This window comes from Lutjanus erythropterus, chromosome 20 (assembly GCF_056507025.1).
Source record: "Lutjanus erythropterus isolate fLutEry1 chromosome 20, fLutEry1.hap2, whole genome shotgun sequence".
NCBI lineage: Eukaryota > Metazoa > Chordata > Actinopteri > Lutjaniformes > Lutjanidae > Lutjanus > Lutjanus erythropterus.
In genome coordinates, this window is record NC_139336.1 from 1001173 (window position 1) to 1020703 (window position 19531).

A 19531-nucleotide genomic window follows, 5' to 3' on the forward strand; every position below is an offset into this window, starting at 1 on the left:
ATTTTTGGGTGAGCTGTCCCTTTAATACTTGATGTATTTTTTTTAAAACCGCAGTTCAACATTTAGGAAGCAATATGTCCTACTCTGTCTGAAGCTAAAAAAAAGTACACCTGCCAGCACCCTTGTGGATCGCCACCTTGTGTTTTGTTGGTTAAAACCTTATGGACATATTTGTGATCACAGCACAGCAGTTTGGGATTTTAATGTGAGTTATGTGCTGGAACCTTCATTTAATGACCAACAGTTATATGCAGTGGCTGTGTGTAGCTTCCTGAACATTTTTTGTCATCACAGTTAGATGGCCAGGTTTGTTAGCATTGTGCCTGTACAGAGACTAAAACCTGTTATCAACGACTGTATCTGACAAATCATGGCCGGGCAAGCCCTAGGCTGTGGCTTGGGTGTTTTGGTGTCCTTTAGGCTCTGCACAGACACATCAATGATGCTCAGTAGGTGGATACCGATTATGTTCTGGGTGGTTTTAATCACCCACAGCAGATTCTTCCTGTCTTGGGTCGTACATATCCCATGATGCCAGTTTGTGTTGTTTCCAGTCAAGATGTTTTCTATTATTCCTCTGGAGAAGTTAAAAAGAACTCGGCTCTGGAATTTTGCCCTCTTACGTGGCCTTAAGAAAGCTTCAGCTCTGTGCTTAACACACAGACATGAGACAGGTTTCAGTCTTCTCTACTCACTCTCAGAAAGAAAGAAAATAAACTTGTTTCCCAAAATATTGAAGTATAGTAGACAAAAGTGCTGTCGGTCTCTGAACCAGCTAAAAACAGACAAGTTCTGATCATGCAATCATTTTGTAAACCCACAAAATGTAAGTCACCTCTTTTACATCCATACTGAGTCACAGTCTGCTCTACAGATTCCACCTCAGACCACAGCTGCTACAATGGCAGTGGGGCTGACTACAGGGGTACAGTCAGCATCACTAAATCTGGTCATCACTGCCAGCCGTGGAGTGCTCAGTACCCTCACAGTCACCACCTGTCCCAGGAATACCCTGAGCTCTGGGGAAGTCACAACTTCTTCCAGGAGGCCAGATGCAGGCACCCTGGTGCTTCACTCTGGACCCTCAGGTTAGGGTGGACCTGTGTGACATCCAGCCCTGCAGTAAGTACCATCATGTAATAACTGTACTCTTAAAAGGATAGGTCACCCAAAAATGAAAACACTGCTGGAGTTTCACAGAAAGAAAACAGTTTTGCAGAATCTCCCAAACAGTGGAAGTGAATGGTGACCAGTTTTCAAACTGAAAAAACAAGAAAAAAACCCATAAAATGCCTCCATACTGCTTGTCTGGCATAATCAAAGTCTCCTAAAGCCCTAACATGCCACTTGCACACCATCACACCACATACACACAGTTCAGACAGTGTGCATGTGCATGTGAGCATGGCTCCAAGCTAAGGATCTACTGTCAAGATTTTTTAGGATAATTAAACCAGATGAGCACTATGGAGGTATTTTATGTTTTTTTCCAGTTGTGTTTTTTGTTTGAAAACTGGTCACCATTCACTTCCATTGTTTGGGAGATTCTGCAGCCCTGTTTTCATGTGAAACTCCAGCAGTGTTTTGTTGACTAAAAAACTAAACCCAACCTTCAGTTGGCATGAGAGTGAGTAGATAATGAATGAATTTTCATTTTCGCGTGAACTATCCCTTTAAGAGTTCAGTATATTTCAAAATAAAGTGGGCATCCATCTTCTTAAGCACTTAATTTGAAGCACTCTGTCTCCTCAACATCAACATTAAGGTCACAGTAATCAGTGTGTTTTTGATTAAGTTTGGCTAAGTAAGTCACATCCATGAGACACAGAACAGCATAATCACTTATTTAGAGTCAGATTTGTATCCACCTGATGAATTTAAGCTTAATATTCACCCTTCATTCAGCTATTGCTTGGGCTGCTGTTTGGTCCTGTGCTGGTTGTGTACAGTGGATGTATCAGACTGAAAACTGGTGGAAATTTGAATATTACTTCTGGATATGTAAGATGCATTTCTGACTTAACAAGGTCACAGAAGGTTGGCATTGTTGCCTGGTTTAGTAGTTACATTGTTAACACACTGATGCAATATAGCTAAGGCACTGACAGTTTGCAATCTAATTAGAGTGACAAGCATTCAACAAAAAAAAAACAAGTTTCAATTTTGGAGACAGAACTTTATTGTTATTGTGCAAAAGGGAATTCAAGTGGTATTTTTACATATAAGTCTGGTTACACATATCAGCAACCATGATCAGCCACAAATGCTACTAGTATGTGAAGGGAATGCAAGCTGAGCTCTGCAAAATCCAGCTTCAGTCTTGATCTTTGGCTGAATACCGAGGTGCAGTTAGTACTACCCTAATAGAAACACCTCAACACAATAGGAAGGTGAAATGTGTAGTAATGTGTACCATGCCATTTCAGAAACAAAATTTCTTGTGTTAGCAGTTATATTGCTCATGCTGTTTTGGGGCATGCCCTGAAGTAGACAGGAAATAGATCTGCCTTAATCTATATTTTAGTTATCAAATGACTACTCTGTCAGTTGAGTCTAACACACCCATGAAGTTGTGAGAAAGAAACTGTTGTTAAAATTATTTTTTTGTAGATTTAATGTCCATTGAGCCACAGAACCTGGTCAGACATGATAATAACATGCATCCTGAGTAATCAGATCAAAGGTGGCAGCTTTTGTTATTTTTAATTCGGTGCCACACTAAACTGCTCTATTAGCCCACAATCAGCCTAATATCTTCCTGCACTGTCAGCAGCCCGTGGCACACTGGGAGCAGGACATATACTTTTACTTCTTCTGACTGTGTGGAAATACAGTATTTTCACATCACAGATGACCAAGAAAGGCTATAAAGGAGAGTGTCTGTACTTTTCAAGTACTTTTCACCCATGCGTATGTGTGTGTGATTGATTGATACAACTCATTTTGAAACTGGTCCAGCACTGAAGGAGACCAATGCAGCTGGCAGCTGAAAAACAAGCTACAGTGTTTTTCCTGGGGCAGATGTGGACTGGCCAACTAAAAGTGCTTGTTTTCACCACAGACAGATTGATAGTATAGATCTCTGACAGCATGGAAAGCATTTCTCTTACCCTCTTGTTATGGGCTATGTGTAACAAGTCTCCTTCAAAGGAAACTCATTCTCGAAGTTTCACAGGATCTTGCATGTTGCTGGAAGACAGTCACACCTTAACCTTCCTTTGAATTGGCCTGTGATGTGCTGGCATTGGTGTTATGGTCCATGTTTGTCAGCTGGGTGTAGGCCCTCATGGAGTCATATCTGATGTGCAGCCTCTTCTCAGCATCCTGCAGGTACTGTATTGGTGCAAGTTCAAATACCACAGTTGGTGCAACATCCAAACATAACAAAAATTACCTTATAGACAAGTTGGCAGAAATTTTCTACAAAAATGGACATATAGGCCATACTATACCTCAGCATAAATTATATTTTTACACCAGACACACACACTTTGGCAACAATATTAGATAGATAACTTTTTTACTCTATCATCATGAATGTTTACTACCAAAAGGAGAAAATAATTAGATCAATTTTTTATAATCAGGCATAAATCTGTTTATATTTTGCACATGCTACTGGCTTATTGAGTGATTATTTTGCCGTTATCCTATACCATTTACTGATGTTCCAACTGTGAAATGTGCAAATATAAACCATAGTGGGGTTTTTTTTTATTGTTTTCGTAACACTAAACTACATTTCTGTGCTCCAAAATGACTCACTCGGCTCCTGATCAGTCTCACTCACATCTCCTCCATTGTTTTCCTGCAACACGCAAGACCTCGCAAGACTTCAAGAATGAGACTTCCATTTGAGCGAGATTTGGTTACACACAGCCCAGAATATGTGAAGAGAATGTTAAGAGAAATGCTTTCCAAACTGTTGTCAGAGATTTAAACTAATGACTTGAGCCTGTCAGTGGCGAAAACAAGCACATTTAGTGGACGAACTTTGACGGTGCACATTTGCCCTCAAGAATCACGTTTTAGCTGTTTCTCGGCTGTCGGCTACAATAAAAGAAAGATATTTATACTTTGAATTTAATGTCAAATTTACAAGAAGGCATGAATGTTAAAGACTTTCCTGTAGATGTTTCACTTGCCTGCTCTTAATGCAAAGAAACACATTTTCAGAATGTGTTGTTTCTAACTGGCAGCTCAACAGTGTGTTTGACACACTGGGACAAATGGGCACAATCATTTTTTCCATAAAGAAACTAATAACCTAATGTACCTATAATATTTGCTGAATTTACAATAAGGTGTACATAACTGATAATTTGTTGTAGACAGCATATCAAAAGTTTATCAAGTTTTTTCTTGACTCAAAAGCTCTCAAAATAGCATAATTTTTTCAGAGAGTCTTGGAATATGGCTGCAACTAGTGTGTTGACAAACATGCTGAAGGTAAGAGAGCCCAAATACATCATTTGCATTACAATGAACTGAATGATTAACTGTCAGAACACCAGTTGAGCAGATAGTCCTTCAATGTTGTTCAGGCCATATTGTCTTCACACTGCTAAAAGAATGTGGTCACATGCGGACCAGACCACCTTTGAATGTGGTCTGAGTGATCTGATGTGCTTAGAGCTGTCCATTTGTGAACTGATCACCCAGGACACATGTTAACACCAGGTCTGAACAGGCCTTAGGGCTGGAAGCGGACCAGAACATACACTGAATGCTGTGTTACCACACAAGAATGATGCAGGTCTTATCTTCAGCAGTTGAGCCTGGCTAACTTTCTGCAGTCATTCCCTGTAAGTCTAAACGCTTCGCTCAGCTCAAACAACGCCATTGCCAAACCAAAGTCTGTAGAGCAGCACTTCATATTGCGGCAGTGACATTCTGTGCTTACTACTGAGCAGAATGGAGGGGCAACACGGCTTCTGATAAGGCATGTCTTTGAAAAAATATAAGTCAAAGGTATGTTCTCACCACCATTTAGAGATCTCCAGACAATCAGGTTATTGGTGATTGTCTGGTATAACAAGACTGCCTGCAGTTTCATCCTCTCAACTATGGCAGGCACGCCCCTGAGAACTGAACTTAACTCCATTGCATTCAGTTAATTTGGATTAAAGATAGAAGAGAAACATAGATAGAAAGTAAGCCAAAATACTTAAGGGATGAGAGTTACACAGTTATTTGCAGCATGCCAATCTCATGCACCCTCATTTCCACTCTCCTCTTCACCTGTGACCTCAGACCAGCTTGTATTAAGTACTTAAGTTACTTAAGTTAAGATCCTCCAAGATGAATATCCTGGTTTTTAGGCCCAAGTGTGGCTCTAAAATGATATGCAAAAAGCTAAAATGTGTTGTGACAACTTCCAAAGGGACTTAAGACAATGTTGTGTTGTTCATATGGAATTGTAGCAAATGACTGTACATGGGCAAAAGGGACAGTCATACACAAATACAGACATTAACACTCAACCTTGCAACTCTACAGAGCTTTTTAGACTATTGTTTTGTTTTTTATAGCATGCAACTTTATTTTTTATGTTCTTCCATAGCACTCTCATCACCTGTGTTTCCAGCTGCCGTAGGAAGCTGTTTTAGTTAAGAAGCTCCCATGTACCCGCAGTACTCTAGCTGCCCACTGAGTGAATGAGTATAGACTAGCTCAGTGGTTCACAAACTCTTTTTGGCATGCCCCTCCCCCCCTGGGGAAAAACTATTGCCAGATTGATCACTAGTTGAAAAATAGGTCCAAACTGTTTTCACATGTTTGGACTTGTTTTTCATCTGACAGGATTATGTAAGGATTCATTTTTCATCATTTTCTGATATATTATGGACCAAACAACTAATTGTCTATTCGAGAAAACAGAAAAGACAGAAAAATAGGCCCAAAAATACAACAAGATTAATTAATCAATTAATCATTCTGAGTTATTTACAAAGAAAAGAAGTTCAAATTCTTTCAGCTTCTTAAATGTGAATATTTTCTGGTTTCTTTACTCCTCTCTGACAGTAAACTGAATATCTTTGAGTTGTGGACAAAACAAGACATTTGAGGACGTCATCTTGGACTTTGATCAACATTTTTCACCATTTCCATTTTATTTTATGACACAAATAACTAATAACTAACTAATAACTAACTAATTAATCAAGAAAATAATGAACAGATTTATCAATAACAATGTCTAGAAGGTCCATAACATCCATCATATAAGTAAATCATGTTATTTAATGAAGTTTATCTTTTATTTAACCTGTTTTCTCTTGAAGATACATTAAAAAAAGCCTTGAGTGGTATGAAGTGTTGTTTTCACCCAATGGTGCTTCCAACAGCTACACTTACCCTTAGCTTTTATGGCAGGCCATAACTTCAGGGCTCTGTGTCTTCTTTCACAGTCAAGAGAGGGTGTGTGGTGGACAAGACAAAGGAAGTGACTTCTTGAAATACCATTAACACATCACATTCAGACTTTTCATCCCACGGTTAACAGGCTTTAGAGAGTAATAATTTCCGATTTCCACTCTCATTGTTTTTGGCTTCATTTCATTCATTTTCCCTGATAGCTCAGTACCACCAGACAGCATTACTTGTGGTGGTGTGTAAATAACTCCTTCGCAAAATTGCCTGTTATTAAGTTTATGGAAGGGGAGTTCACCATTTCTGTTTTCTGCCGGTCCTACATCTGACTTTTCAGTTACAACCAGTAACAGAGTGAGGACAGTATGCTCAACCCACATTGTGTACTTATCTATTTCATAACAGTTCTGCTTCAGCTACCAGCTCTGTCACGGAAGAAAGCAGAGTAAGTAGATCTTCTGAAGGTTTGGTTTCTTAGCAACAACAACAACAAAAAAAAAAACTCAACAGGAACAGGTATTGGCCAGATATACAGTATATAAAATGTGCTTTTCACAATCATTTGAAGATGATTCATTTTGGTGACCTTTCCTCATAGTGGCATCATCATTGCCCAAAATTTCTGGTGTAGACCGTCAGAAAATATTAAATGTAGTGGACATATTGCTATTAAATTCACTGGACGCTTTCTTTTTTTCTCTTGCACCACTGTCATAATCGCACAGCTTTTAATTTGCTGACCACATTGACTCAGAGATCTAAGCATGGAGGGGATCATGCCTTTTGGTAATTTGTGTGCAGGTTGTGGGTGTGAGTGTAACATCTGTCCATCTCTCAAAATCTGGTATTATACTTTCCATGTCTGTGCGTGCAGAAAGGTCTGCTAGGGTCCCTACAGAAGCCGATCTACTGTGCATTGCTTGCTTCAAATGAACTCCAAAAAGTACTATAAACAGAACTGATAGGCGTCTGTGGGATCTGCAATTGCCTGTGCATGCGTCGGCCCTGACCTACAGCGCCAACTGATACCAGCCCTGTCATGCAAGCTTGCCAGGAAGGGAGCTAAATAACACTCCAGACAGTATCTGAATTGCATTTAATTAAATCCATTAAATCACCAAATTTCTAAATAAATAACAATGTTTAAACTGAGAAGTTTAAAGTTGAAAGAATTATTCTCCCGTTTAGTGTTCCCTTATTAAGTTACCCAGAACGCTCAGTTACAAAACCATTACACAATCCTATGCAAATCCTTTTCAATAAAACTGAGACAATACTATACAAAAACACTTTGCATACATCTAAATAAGAAAACTTGCACTATACTACACTGCTATAATTGCTGGTTTCATATGGAACCAAACAGAGCTATACCTGTATGAAACAAAAATTTTACTATTCTGAGAATAATCTAGGGATGCCTGAATGCAATGATCCCATTAATACAAAACCTCAAAACAGCAGTGCGGGCTGTCTTTCTAAAAGAGCACTTATCTCTGTAACTGAGGAGGCCCTGAATAACTCCCATGATAGAAAATTGAGAGGCTAACCAGGCTGACAGAGACAGAGGAGGCACACAGTGTGGTCTGAATTGGATATCTTGAAGAGGGAGGTTGACCAGGACTTGACTTATTTAGACTGGGGAGATAATGTGTGTCCCTCCAGCTACTCTGAGACCATAGCAATGTATACAGAGTCTGAACTGCAGCAGGTCAAGTGCCAGATTAATAGATAGAATGCAATTGGTTGCGCTTATACTTTTGGAGCAAGAAGAGAAGTAAATCTGAAGGTAATTCAGAGATTTGTTTCTGAACATATAATATATATATATATATTATTATTTATTTATATATATACATATATATATTTTTTTTTTTTGGGGGGGGGCTGTGTTATTACTGCTATTATTATTATTATTATTATTATTATTATTATTATTATTGCTGTAGTAGTAGTAGTAGTAATTTCCTTATGTTGCCAATTCAAATCCCCCTATGTATTGTCCCTGTCACTGCCAACTCCTACTGTTTGATAGGAGATTGAGAGGGGTTCAGGTCAGGTTCAGACAGAATTTTGACAGGCTTGGGCCTTTTCAGGCTCAATTTTTCAGGCCCAATTAAAGTTCTAAGATAGCATAAGCAATCAAGTGATGAAAACAAGACACAAGAGAACTGACTTCTGAAAAACTGGGTGGTTAATAACATTTTTTTTCTGTGTGACAAACTCAGAACACATTTATTATCGTTTCACATGGATTTTAAAATAAAGGAATGCAGTCTGACACATGACACAAGTTAGTACTGTGGAGGCAAAAAAAAATGCTGTAGAGAGAGCCATATAAGAGCCATGTAAAAGTTTGTAATGATTAAGGGAAATAAAAATTGGCAGTCTCAAATTATGAACACTTTAATGTAGTTAAATGACAACTTTTTCTTCATGCTTCGGACTTTCCATTCACACTAGTAGTTATTTTTTTTCCACAGTAAGTACTTAACGCCCTATAACCTGGACTTTCCTATAAACTGAACTTTTAAAAACTTTGTGAGGTCTTGATAAGGTGTTTCTACAATATTTTAAACATTTAATTATTCAGTGTATGGCAAACAAACCATGGAAAAAGTGGTCATAGGTCAGGGGTCTTTCTGAGAAAAAACTCTTTTTTTGATGGAAAATCAAAAAATATGTTTTCCCATATTCATATTGAAGTGGATAAACAAATAAAATAGAAAACCAAAAACAAATCTGGTCAAAGAGTGAAGTCTATAACTGACTTGAATCCCAACAAAAAACCACTATTATGTTCAGATTTTAAAAAAATACAAGGCTACAACTGGGCTCACTGACTCCTCAAGAGTCTCAGCATTCCAGCCAAAACCAATTTATGAAATTCCAATACTGTTTAGGTACTGTTAAGCCTAGTATGCATAAATATTTGAATACACAATTTTTAGAATAAGAGAAAATAATTCAGTTATACTGCATGTTTTTTGTCCCAAACGGCATGGAATAAGCATAAAGTAGGTATGTCTGTTTGGTATTTCTTGGGTGCCCACAGAACCCATAGTACCCATTTTCATTCAGATATTTTGAGGTGAGAGGTTAAGGGACCCCTTTGAAAATGGCCATGCCAGTTTTCCCTCGCCAAAATTTAATCTTTGGAGCATTATTTAGCCCCAAAGCTAGCATGACATGTTTGGTACAAATGGATACCTTAGTCTAGGCTTGGGCAGTGTCCAATTTTTCATCCTGTAATATTCTTCTGACATTTTACCTGGTACATTATATTATGACAGTATTTATGTTAAACAACTCAACTAGACTGTACTCCACTTTACTGTAGTAGTCCTTCTGCAGCTCTTATTCACTGGCAAACACAAACCTAAATTGTACCTTTACATTTATACCACATTAGAGTTGGGCAATATGTTAAAATTTTCCAATTGATGATAAATGATATTTTTGTCTCCACTCCCACCTCCTCCTGTCCTCTCCAGTCTCAGCTGGGGGATGTGCTCGAGTGGCGTATTCACTATGTTATGCATACTGTGTACGTTCACTACATCCAATAGACGAAAAAAAAACCTCTAAAAAGTGTCTAGAAATTACATGTTCTCACTCTTATTTTCCATTTTAAATTGAGAAATACAACCATACACCTTCTCAATTCAAGTTTCCCTCTTTTATTGAACTAAAACAACCTTAATTAGCTTGTTACGCACTCGACAGAAAAACGCAAAACTCACCAAAACTGTCTTTGTTGGTCTGTCCACTCTTCCAACAAGCACCAACTCTGGTTTGGTCAAATGAAATCCTTAATTCACAGCATGAAAAGAGTTTAAAGAGTCTGACTCTGCAGGCCGTTTTCCTCTCACTCATCACCCAGCTCAGCTCGCTCATGGTCGGCTGAGTGGGTGTGTACTGCGCCATTGGATAAGAGCGCGGTGCAGAGCAGAGGCTGTCACTCTGCAGACTATTACATTAACAAAATAAAATGACAAATATTGCTCTAAAAATTGGCCAAAAAAGCAGTGTGTGATGGATTCAGACCATCGTCGATGGACGATAAATTTGTCCAATCTATATTAATACCACCGCCACCGGACCAGCAACTTCATGGTTCACCTTTCCCTCTGCTTAGCATGCAGTCACCACCACACTCTGTTACCATAGACAGTAGGGATGCATGCGATTAGTTGACTATATGATTAAACTTCCCCACCCTCTATAGTCAGCATATGCGTATCCCCCAATCGCCTAGGCGATGTTTATATCAGCAAAGTTGGACAGATGACAGCTCGTAAAACCAGCGCGGTTTGGCACCGTTTTAATCTAGAAAATGAAAATAATTTTGAATGTAGACTGTGACAGAATAAGCTGATATATATTCATTCAACAGGAGAAACATGCTAACATTCAGCACAGACATGGACATAAACCTGCAAGCAGAGCTGCTGCTGCTAGCTCTGCTAACGTTAGCCACAGGCTGGCAGCTAATGTTAGCGCTCGCTGAAGACACTGTCATCCTCTTCTGTTTGAAGAGGTGAAGCATTTAGTGAGTTGTTGTCATGTTTTGTACGTTAATGTTTAAGGCTTGTATTGCACAGCGCAAAGTAGCATTTCAGTGGCATTTAAAGGATGATTTGACGATTGAAGTGATTAATGGCTTCAAATGACTCTTAATACATACAGTATTTTTTCAGGCAGTGTACAACATTATAAATTAATTAATTCTGCTAAGTTTAAACTGTTTTCTGAGTGTTTTCTTAGTGTTAGACTAGTCGACTAGTCTACATTAAATTTAGCTTTTTACAGGGTAGTCACCAGGAACATCCCTAGTAATTAGCCTGTCCCTTGCCCTCTGTCATGCTTGCTGAAGTTACACACCCACTGTGCTATGCCACTCTGACCAGTCAGTAGTCTGTTTGTTGGCTTAACTTAATCGTCTGGACTAAACCTGAAGTATTCCCAAACAGAAGCATTTTTCCTCTTTTTAACTAGTTAGGCCTGTAACTTTATCCCCCAATTGCCATCTTTGTTTGCTTAGCTGCATTGTGGCATGGAGATTAACCCATGGTGGTGTGTGCTGCGCACTACACTACAGCGCCTCCCTATCAGTTTGGTATTAACAATCATACTATCTGGATTTCTTACCCTGGCATACTGTAATACCTTTATACCGCCCAAATCTAGTCAGCTAGATTCATGTGATACCAGTATATAACAGCAAATTCAAACTAACCTTTGAAGACACCAGTGTCACACAATAATGCAAACAAACAAACTGATCAAGGCAGTGGTCACCTAGATAAAAAAAAACAACTCATGTTTTGCAAGGTAAAATGTTTTTGGCAAAGGAGTTTGGTCGCTTCGGACAGAGTGGTATTTGGCTTATTCAACAGCAGTTTCCTGTGGAAAAAGTCTGCCTGACACCAAGGTAAAGTGGTGAAAATATTCTAAATATAGCCTACATTTAAATTGATATTGGTGTTTTGAGATGGCTAAAATCCATTTTACTACTGAAAAGAAAAACATAATAGCTGCTTGTAGCTTTAAAGCACACCAGTGACCACTCACATTCTTAAAAAGAGAAGAAAACCAGAGATGGAATTTTCAGGCATGTTTTCCTCCTTTGACACTCTGTGGTTATTTGTTTCCATCCATTGAGGTTTAACACAGCCAATAACATAATTCTGCATCTAAAGTAGCTCTGCTTTTAAGAATTGTTCATATAATTCCAGTCTGCTCTCACTGACCTGTTAAATAGACCCTTGCTGAAAACTCAAGGAAAGGTTGGAAGAGAGGGCAGAAAATGTAGAGGGGTGGAGGATGGGGAGTAACAGAGACAAAGGTTATAGGGCTGAGAGGCAGGAGGACGGACACACACACACACACACACACACACACACACACACAAGCGTTTAAACAGGAGAGGGAAGGAAAGTGTTGAGGTGTGCCAGAAAGCCCTCAGTCAAAACCCCAGTAGATGGAGCCGTGGCCTGGCCTCTCAGCTCTCAAAGGGCCCTTTCATGGCAGAGGCAGTAGGCTGTTGGAATGCAGCAGCCAGGAGTCTTATTCAGCTCTTGGTGGAAAAGCATCCTATTGCCCCCAATCCCTCATTTTCCAAGGATGTGGATACATGTAATCAGTCACAGCCACTGCCCGATGTGATACCTGTGACCAGGATTTAGGAAGCTGAACTCAGCTCCTGGTTGTCTTAGTTTTCTCTATACTGACAAAACATTAATATACTCTAAGACACAGTACAACTTTACTTTTCTTCTTCGTATAAACTTAAATCTTTAGAAACCCAAAAAAATTTGGGCGATGGCTAAAATCTTAATATTTTAAATTGAAACCAAAATAATGACAAATAAAGTTCTCAACTCACTGTGACCAATTTTTTGAAAATATTTTGTTTCTAAAACTCAGATTCAAGTTTATCTAAAGAAGGAAAGTTAATCATCTCAACTAAAGATTACAGGTTGGCAAAGCTTTTTAAAGTTTATTTCATGGCTCAAGAGTATAAGTTGGACTCAAAACTATAAAACAAACTAAAATCAAAAATCTGTTGCAGTAACTTGACTTGAAATATTGAGTTGTCTCAATTATTTTTTCTTACAGTGTAAACTGATTCTTACATTTTTTAACAGCAGAAATATGTAGCCTATACATTTTGTCAACAAAATTTTAATGCTGGCTAATCTGCTGCTATGGATGCCAAATCAAAAAAGAGAAGTCCTCGAGGAAAAGGGAGAATTTAATAGTTGTGACTCCAGATTTTCTTTTTGGTCTTTTTTTGGCCAAAAATGGCTCTTTTGATCGTAAAGGTTGCAGACCCCTGGTATAGACAAAACCCCCACAAGTGGCTTCTAGAGGCTACAGTGTTTGTTACAGCCCACAGTACAAGAATGTTGGAAAGGAAACAAAAAAACTACAGATGATTTTGTATTTTAAGAGTCATACTGGTAGTGGCTGTTCCATTTAAATTCAGTGCTGAGTGTGCCACTAGATGAAAGTTCATTATAACAAGTTATTTAACTTGAATTATGGCAAAAAATGTGTTTAGTGAGGTAACCATTGACCTTGACTTTTGATCTTAAAACACCACCCAATCTAATGAGTTCATCCTTAAAGCTGATAAATTTGAAGCGTTCCAGAGACGTCACCTTCATAATATTGGAATGGACATGAGTTCACAGTGATCTTGACCTTTGACAACCAAAATTTAATCAGGTCCCTCAAGGTGTTTCTGAGATATCGAGTTCACAAGAATGGGATGACCTGAAAACATAATGCCTCGGGCCCTAAAAATATAAAAATATAAAGCTACATAGGTCAAAAAAGGGTTTTTCAAGGTTTTTCAATCACAGAAGCACAGCATACAGACAGCAATCTGCCAAAAAAAAACAAAACCTTAGCGATCTAGAAGTATTCACACACGTACTCACTCGAGTCAGTTCTTAATGTAAACAGTAATATTTTTAATAATGTAGTAATCACAGTACATATGTTCAGTAATCACAAACAGGAAGTAATCATACAGTATATTTACATTACATTTCTCTCCTATGTAAACTATCACAGCATTGCAAACAATAATCACAGGGGATTCCTATGCATATTAGCACTGTGTTATTGGAACTTATTGCTAATGTTCACAACACTTCCTGTTATTTAGTAGAGGTGTTATGTCTTCCCACTGCTGAATGGACAGAAAGCCTTTAATATGAAAAACCAACAGGCATGCTATGTTCTGTCATGTAGCCTTAATTTGCAGTATAGTTAACAAAGCTTGGCAACAGCAACTTTATATTTCAACTTAAACACAAAGCAACTGACAGCAGTACTACCCATATAACATAACCAGCAGTGGATGCACAGATTCCTGAACAGCACATTCGATATTGCCAACATTACTTCACCATCATTAACTTGGGGCCTTTTCTACATTTTATATCTGTTAGAGGTACACTACATAGATTTTAGACATAAAAGTCAGTTAGTTTACTTGTCGAGAAGTAGTAATCAGAAAACAGTTGCAGGGGAGGGTTTGTCAAGTCTGAGGAAAAGCTCTGAGGATGTAATTAATAAATCTAGCTTTTTCTATTTAGATTAATCTCTCAAATGTTAAAAATAATTAAAACCTTGTTGTTTGTCATTTGAACTGAAAAAAGTTGCAGCTATAAAGTATGTACTTACTTACTATTTAATTATTTTTGACACCATTAATCAAAAAAAACAAGGAGAGGCAAAAGATTTGAGAGAGGTTCTTTAGCCGCAAAGCTTTGTGAATCCAAGATCACTCCTTGTTGTTTCCATTCAGTTTTAGTTGGTGACTTCTGCGGTACACCTGAAACCTATGGGAATAGTGGGCTATGTATGATCAAGCAAAAAATCAAACAAAGAGTTGTGTTCTGTTTTGATACCTGTACAAAATATTTGTAGTGTGATCATAACTGTTGGGATGTTTAGAAGACATTTCAATGATGTCTGTAAAACTGTTAAGATGCACTCACCTAATATCTTTGAGGACTGCGCTTAAGGTAGCTGTGGCTCATTGGGTAGAGAGGAGTTGTTGGAGAAGATCAGTGGTTCGATCCCTGGCTCCCTTGAGCCTGCATGCGGAATCATGGGCAAGATACTGTTGAACAATTAATCACAATTTTGTCAAAATCGCAATATGGTCTACTGCAATTTCAAAATCACAGGAGGAGCAATATTCAATAAAAAAAAACATTTTTGTTTGTAAAATTATTGTGGTGCTGCAGAGATTTGCAGGCCTACACATCAGATTCTACTGACTGATAATTAATTATTTTCAGTATGTCCGTGTGCTCCCCTTGTTTTCTCATGTGGGGACCCATTTTTCAACTAGTGATCAATCTGGCAATAATTTTTCCACTGATCAATTAGTTGTTTGGTCCATAAAATATTGTCCAATATTCAGTCCAAGATTATGTCCTCAAATGTCTCGCTTTGTTCACAATTCAAAGATATTCGGTTTACTGTCAGAGAGGAGTAAAGAAACATTAAAAAATTATTTAAGAAGCTTTCTTAAGGAAAAAAGATCCAAAATGTTTAATCGATTATGAAAACAGTTGCCAAGTAATTTAATAGTTGACAGCTAATCACTTAATCAACAAATTATTGCAGTTATACATCATTTGGTATAGGTCAATACAAAAAAAACTTTTTTCAATGAAAATTAGAATAATTATGTAAAATTATCATTCCTTCTGATATTGCAAATCATATTGCAAATGCAATTCCAGTAAAAATAATCATGTGAATTGTTAGTTTCTGAGCAGAGGCACCTTACATGGCAGCCTCTGACATTAGTGTATGAATGTATGTGCAAATGGATGAATGTGACTTGTGTTGTAAAATGCTTTGAGTGGTTGGAAGACGAGAAAGGCACCATATAAATGCAGTCCATTTACCATTTATATGTCGTGGCTGTACGAGAAGACTAGAGATGATCTCCAGAGTATGGCCAAGATAGAGTGAAGCCAATCTAGCATCTGCATCTGATGCAGAAATCTTTAGTGAAATAATCCATCCTTCTTATACTGAAGGAGACTTGTCTGCCTACATCTATGGCTGAATTAAACTCCAATCTATACAGGGAAGTGTGGCTCCTGAAAGGAATGCTGTAAGGGTTTGTTCACTGAAGTCCTCAGCACCACCAATTTCCTCCACCACCCACATCTGTCAAGCACATGCTCTGTATCACAGGCAAGGCAAGAGCCAATGCCAAGTCAAGTCGAGCTAATAAACGAGCCATACATTGTGTCTGCTCACATGTGCCTGATCCTGATTAGCTCCCAGGCAGAGCCAGGCCCAATCATGCAGAGCAGCCAGGGTATCCATTACACATATTCATCATTTGCATGTATTGTGTATATCAGAGCAAATGTCCAGTTTGCCTCACAGCTGAACTGAGGTGGCAGAAAACGCTTAAAACTTTTCAATGACTGTTATTGTACTTTACCGTTATGTTGTGTGGATAGTTTTAACAAAATGCCATCATTAAATCTATATACCCATAAGCTATTTTATGTATGTCATGTTTTTCTGATGCTGCATTATTACCGGTGTGGCTCTTTCTGTATTGTCACCCTATCAGTGCAGAGGCCTTAAGGTCTCAGTATGCTTCAAATAAACAAGCGAAATCTTTCTTCATTAATCTGGTTTATGTAATGCCTGCAGTTAGGGAGAGTTCACCATGCACTTTGAAGTCTCCACAAAAACACAACCTTTTAAACGGATATATAATATATGTACATTACCCCAAATATGCTCCCAGTGGCAAACAATATCTAAAAATCCTGTTCATTCATGAAATGTTTTTGTGCGCTGACACAACTACAGAAACTTACGAGTACAATAAAATGAGTTTTAATTTTTATTATTTGCTGTTTTACTTCATTTTTCATTTTAATAGAGAGGTTTTGTTCTGTGTATGAATACACTTACATATGCAGCATTGTCACTACTGCAAATATTGAATAATTGCGAAAAAATAAAATAAAATGTTTATTAATCCCCTAACACGACAGAAAGAAATGCAAATTTGATTTCCTGATGGAGCACAGACCGTACCCTGAGGACGGCTGCTTTGTTCCAAATGATTTCACCATTAAACTATTAAGCTGTGTGTTACACCTTATCTGTCTGATATGTGTGTATGTCTGTATAAAAACACTGAACATTAATCGCTGTACTGAGATGAAGGGGGCTGAATATTCATGGCTCAGTGGCTTTTCCAAGCACCACCCTCAGGACAAACTTCAATTTTTTACCTCCACTGCTGCCCCCAAGCCTCCACAAATAGTCACCCATGTAGTTCCTTTTGTCCAACTCTTTTGTATTGTTTGTAATAAGCTTTGCTGCCTCAAAGGACCACCACCACTACAGAGTCAGACATGTCTTGTTTGATTTCAGCTTTAGTTTTAATTCTTGTATCCTCTTTATGGCTGTTTCTGCAGCTGATCCAGGTCTGTCAGTGGAAACAGATGGTCTGGCTGAAGCTCAGAGTGGAGCTGCACCCACATCTGAAGGTAAGATAAACACTTCTCTTTTTGTTTTCTGAGCTGTTTTCAGTTCAAAATATCACCTACCGACATTTCTACAGCTTGCTAATCAGTATGTTGTATGTCAATTGTTAGTTCCATAAAAAATAGAAATGTAGAAATATTTTAGGGGGATTGTGTCCAGCATGTGGCATGCTGGATACAATTCTTGAAGAGTAACAGCCAGGCTCAGTGACTCTGTGCAGTTTCTGGAGTCTTGTCATCATGCTGAGGGTACCAGGTTTGGCACTTTTGTGCTTATACAGAATCTCCTCAGGTGTATCTGACAGCTAGCACTACATAGTCCCTCCAGGATTTCATTGGCTGTTTTTGTGATTTTTGCAGCCTCAAATGCCTGATTTCACGACAGGTATTTTAAAGAATTGCGATGCATGTTTCAATGTTTTGAGGCAGTTTTGGCAGTGAAATCGCAGGACAAAGTGAAAATTGCAAAAGAAAGTGGTGATTTTGCAATAATTAATTAAAAGGCAACTTGTTCCAGGGACAATAAACACTTAACACTTTATTACTAGTCTCAGGATTACAAAAACTCTGACAAAATATGCTCTTTTGTAGATAGATTTTGTAGCATTTTGTAGTTGCACCTGCAGGGGCACAAAATTCTAAAAGAGAAATGTACAGAGCACTGATAAACATCAATAACAATGAGAAATGTCACAGGGAGCAACAATGATTGGTCAAATTTACAGAAAAGTTGCAGAGTGTGGACAAAAGGTCACACAGAATTCACTAGGCTTGGTTGAATTTGCTTGAATTGTTGCGATCGCAACATCACAACTTAAAGTTGATATAGATTATAGAGTATAGTTGGTAATGCTGCTCAGAACAACTTTACAGATGGATAAAATGTTGTTTGTGAAGAAATGGTTCCAGCACATAAATTGTAATTTTTATTAGTTGGTCGGTATGTTTTTGAACTTTGGATGGAGGTATGAAAGCTGTTTCTCAGTCTTTTTGCTAAGCTAAGCTAACCAGCTTCAGCTGAGCATTGACATCTTAGGCACCAGACATGATCAATGCAAATAACAGAAGCTTCACTACATGGTTGCAGACAAAGATGTGTGAAGAAGCTTAATGGAATGCACATGCAAGCGGGGTGAACATTGCAGCTAGCGGTGTTATAGCATTAAACCTTTTCTGTTTGGATCCTTGTTTGCTCAAAACAACCATGGCTGACAAATACTACTCTAGACTACAAAAGTACTACTAATTAAATACTTCAGATACCAAAATCTTGTCCCTTGCCCACAGATTCTGCATTTATATGCAGATATCTGTTAGTAGAGATTAAATATGATGTGACTGTGGTGATGTGCAGATTGTATGCCCTATTACTCCCAATGTAAATCATACAAAGTGGTCCATGAGTTGTCAGACATTTTTATAGTGTCTGCTGTTGATGTTGATGTTATTCCATTATCTAGAAATTTTGCCATTGAGGGCACTAAATACACATGCATTATACTAGCAGTCCTCCAATTTACCTGATTTAAAAACTTGACATGCTGATCTAAAAGGAATAAATCATATTCTGGTGAAGCACAACCTTATTAACATGCCTATTCATTAGTTAAGCATTAACTCTTGCTTTCTTAACAATGTGTTTATTTATGTGTTGATGTCAGCAGAGATACATTTGAAATCAAGAGTTTCCCTGAGTATGACTCTGTAGAGAAGCCTGTAGTATCATGATTATCAACTTCTGTCTTGTCAGCTTCTGTTGGATAGATTGACTTTCGTTACACTGTAAACCCGAATAAATCTGGAGTAGGTCCATCATGGACGTGACTCGACACAGCTCAACACAATAAAAGTGGTAATGGAAATGCAAATCAGTGTGGAACAGTTTGACTCAGCACAGCCAAAAGTGCCAGTGGAAAAGCCCCACAAAAGTCAGTTATGAAGCTTTTCCATTGGCACTTTTGGTCGCCGCATGTCAACTTGTGCTGCGCTGACTTGCATTCCCATTACAATTTTTACTGAATTGTGCCATTGTGTGGTCACCATTCACTTCCATTGTTTGGGAGATTCTGCAGCACTGTTTTCTTGTGAAACTCCAACAGTGC

The 19531-nt window shown here is 38.2% G+C and overlaps 1 protein-coding gene across 2 annotated transcripts in view; it reads left to right on the forward strand.

The window, feature by feature from the left end:
• Positions 1-19531, forward strand: part of ror2 (receptor tyrosine kinase-like orphan receptor 2) — an 80939-nt gene that overhangs the window by 28453 nt on the left and 32955 nt on the right. The window contains exons 1-2 of one of the 2 annotated variants that reach the window (XM_084745742.1): positions 1047-1122; positions 17361-17432. In XM_084745742.1, the coding sequence (XP_084601868.1) occupies positions 1053-1122; positions 17361-17432 (142 nt within the window). In that variant the 5' untranslated portion in view covers positions 1047-1052. Of the gene's footprint in view, positions 1-1046; positions 1123-17360; positions 17433-19531 lie in introns of those variants that run through there. The other variant, XM_084745743.1, reaches the window with a different exon arrangement.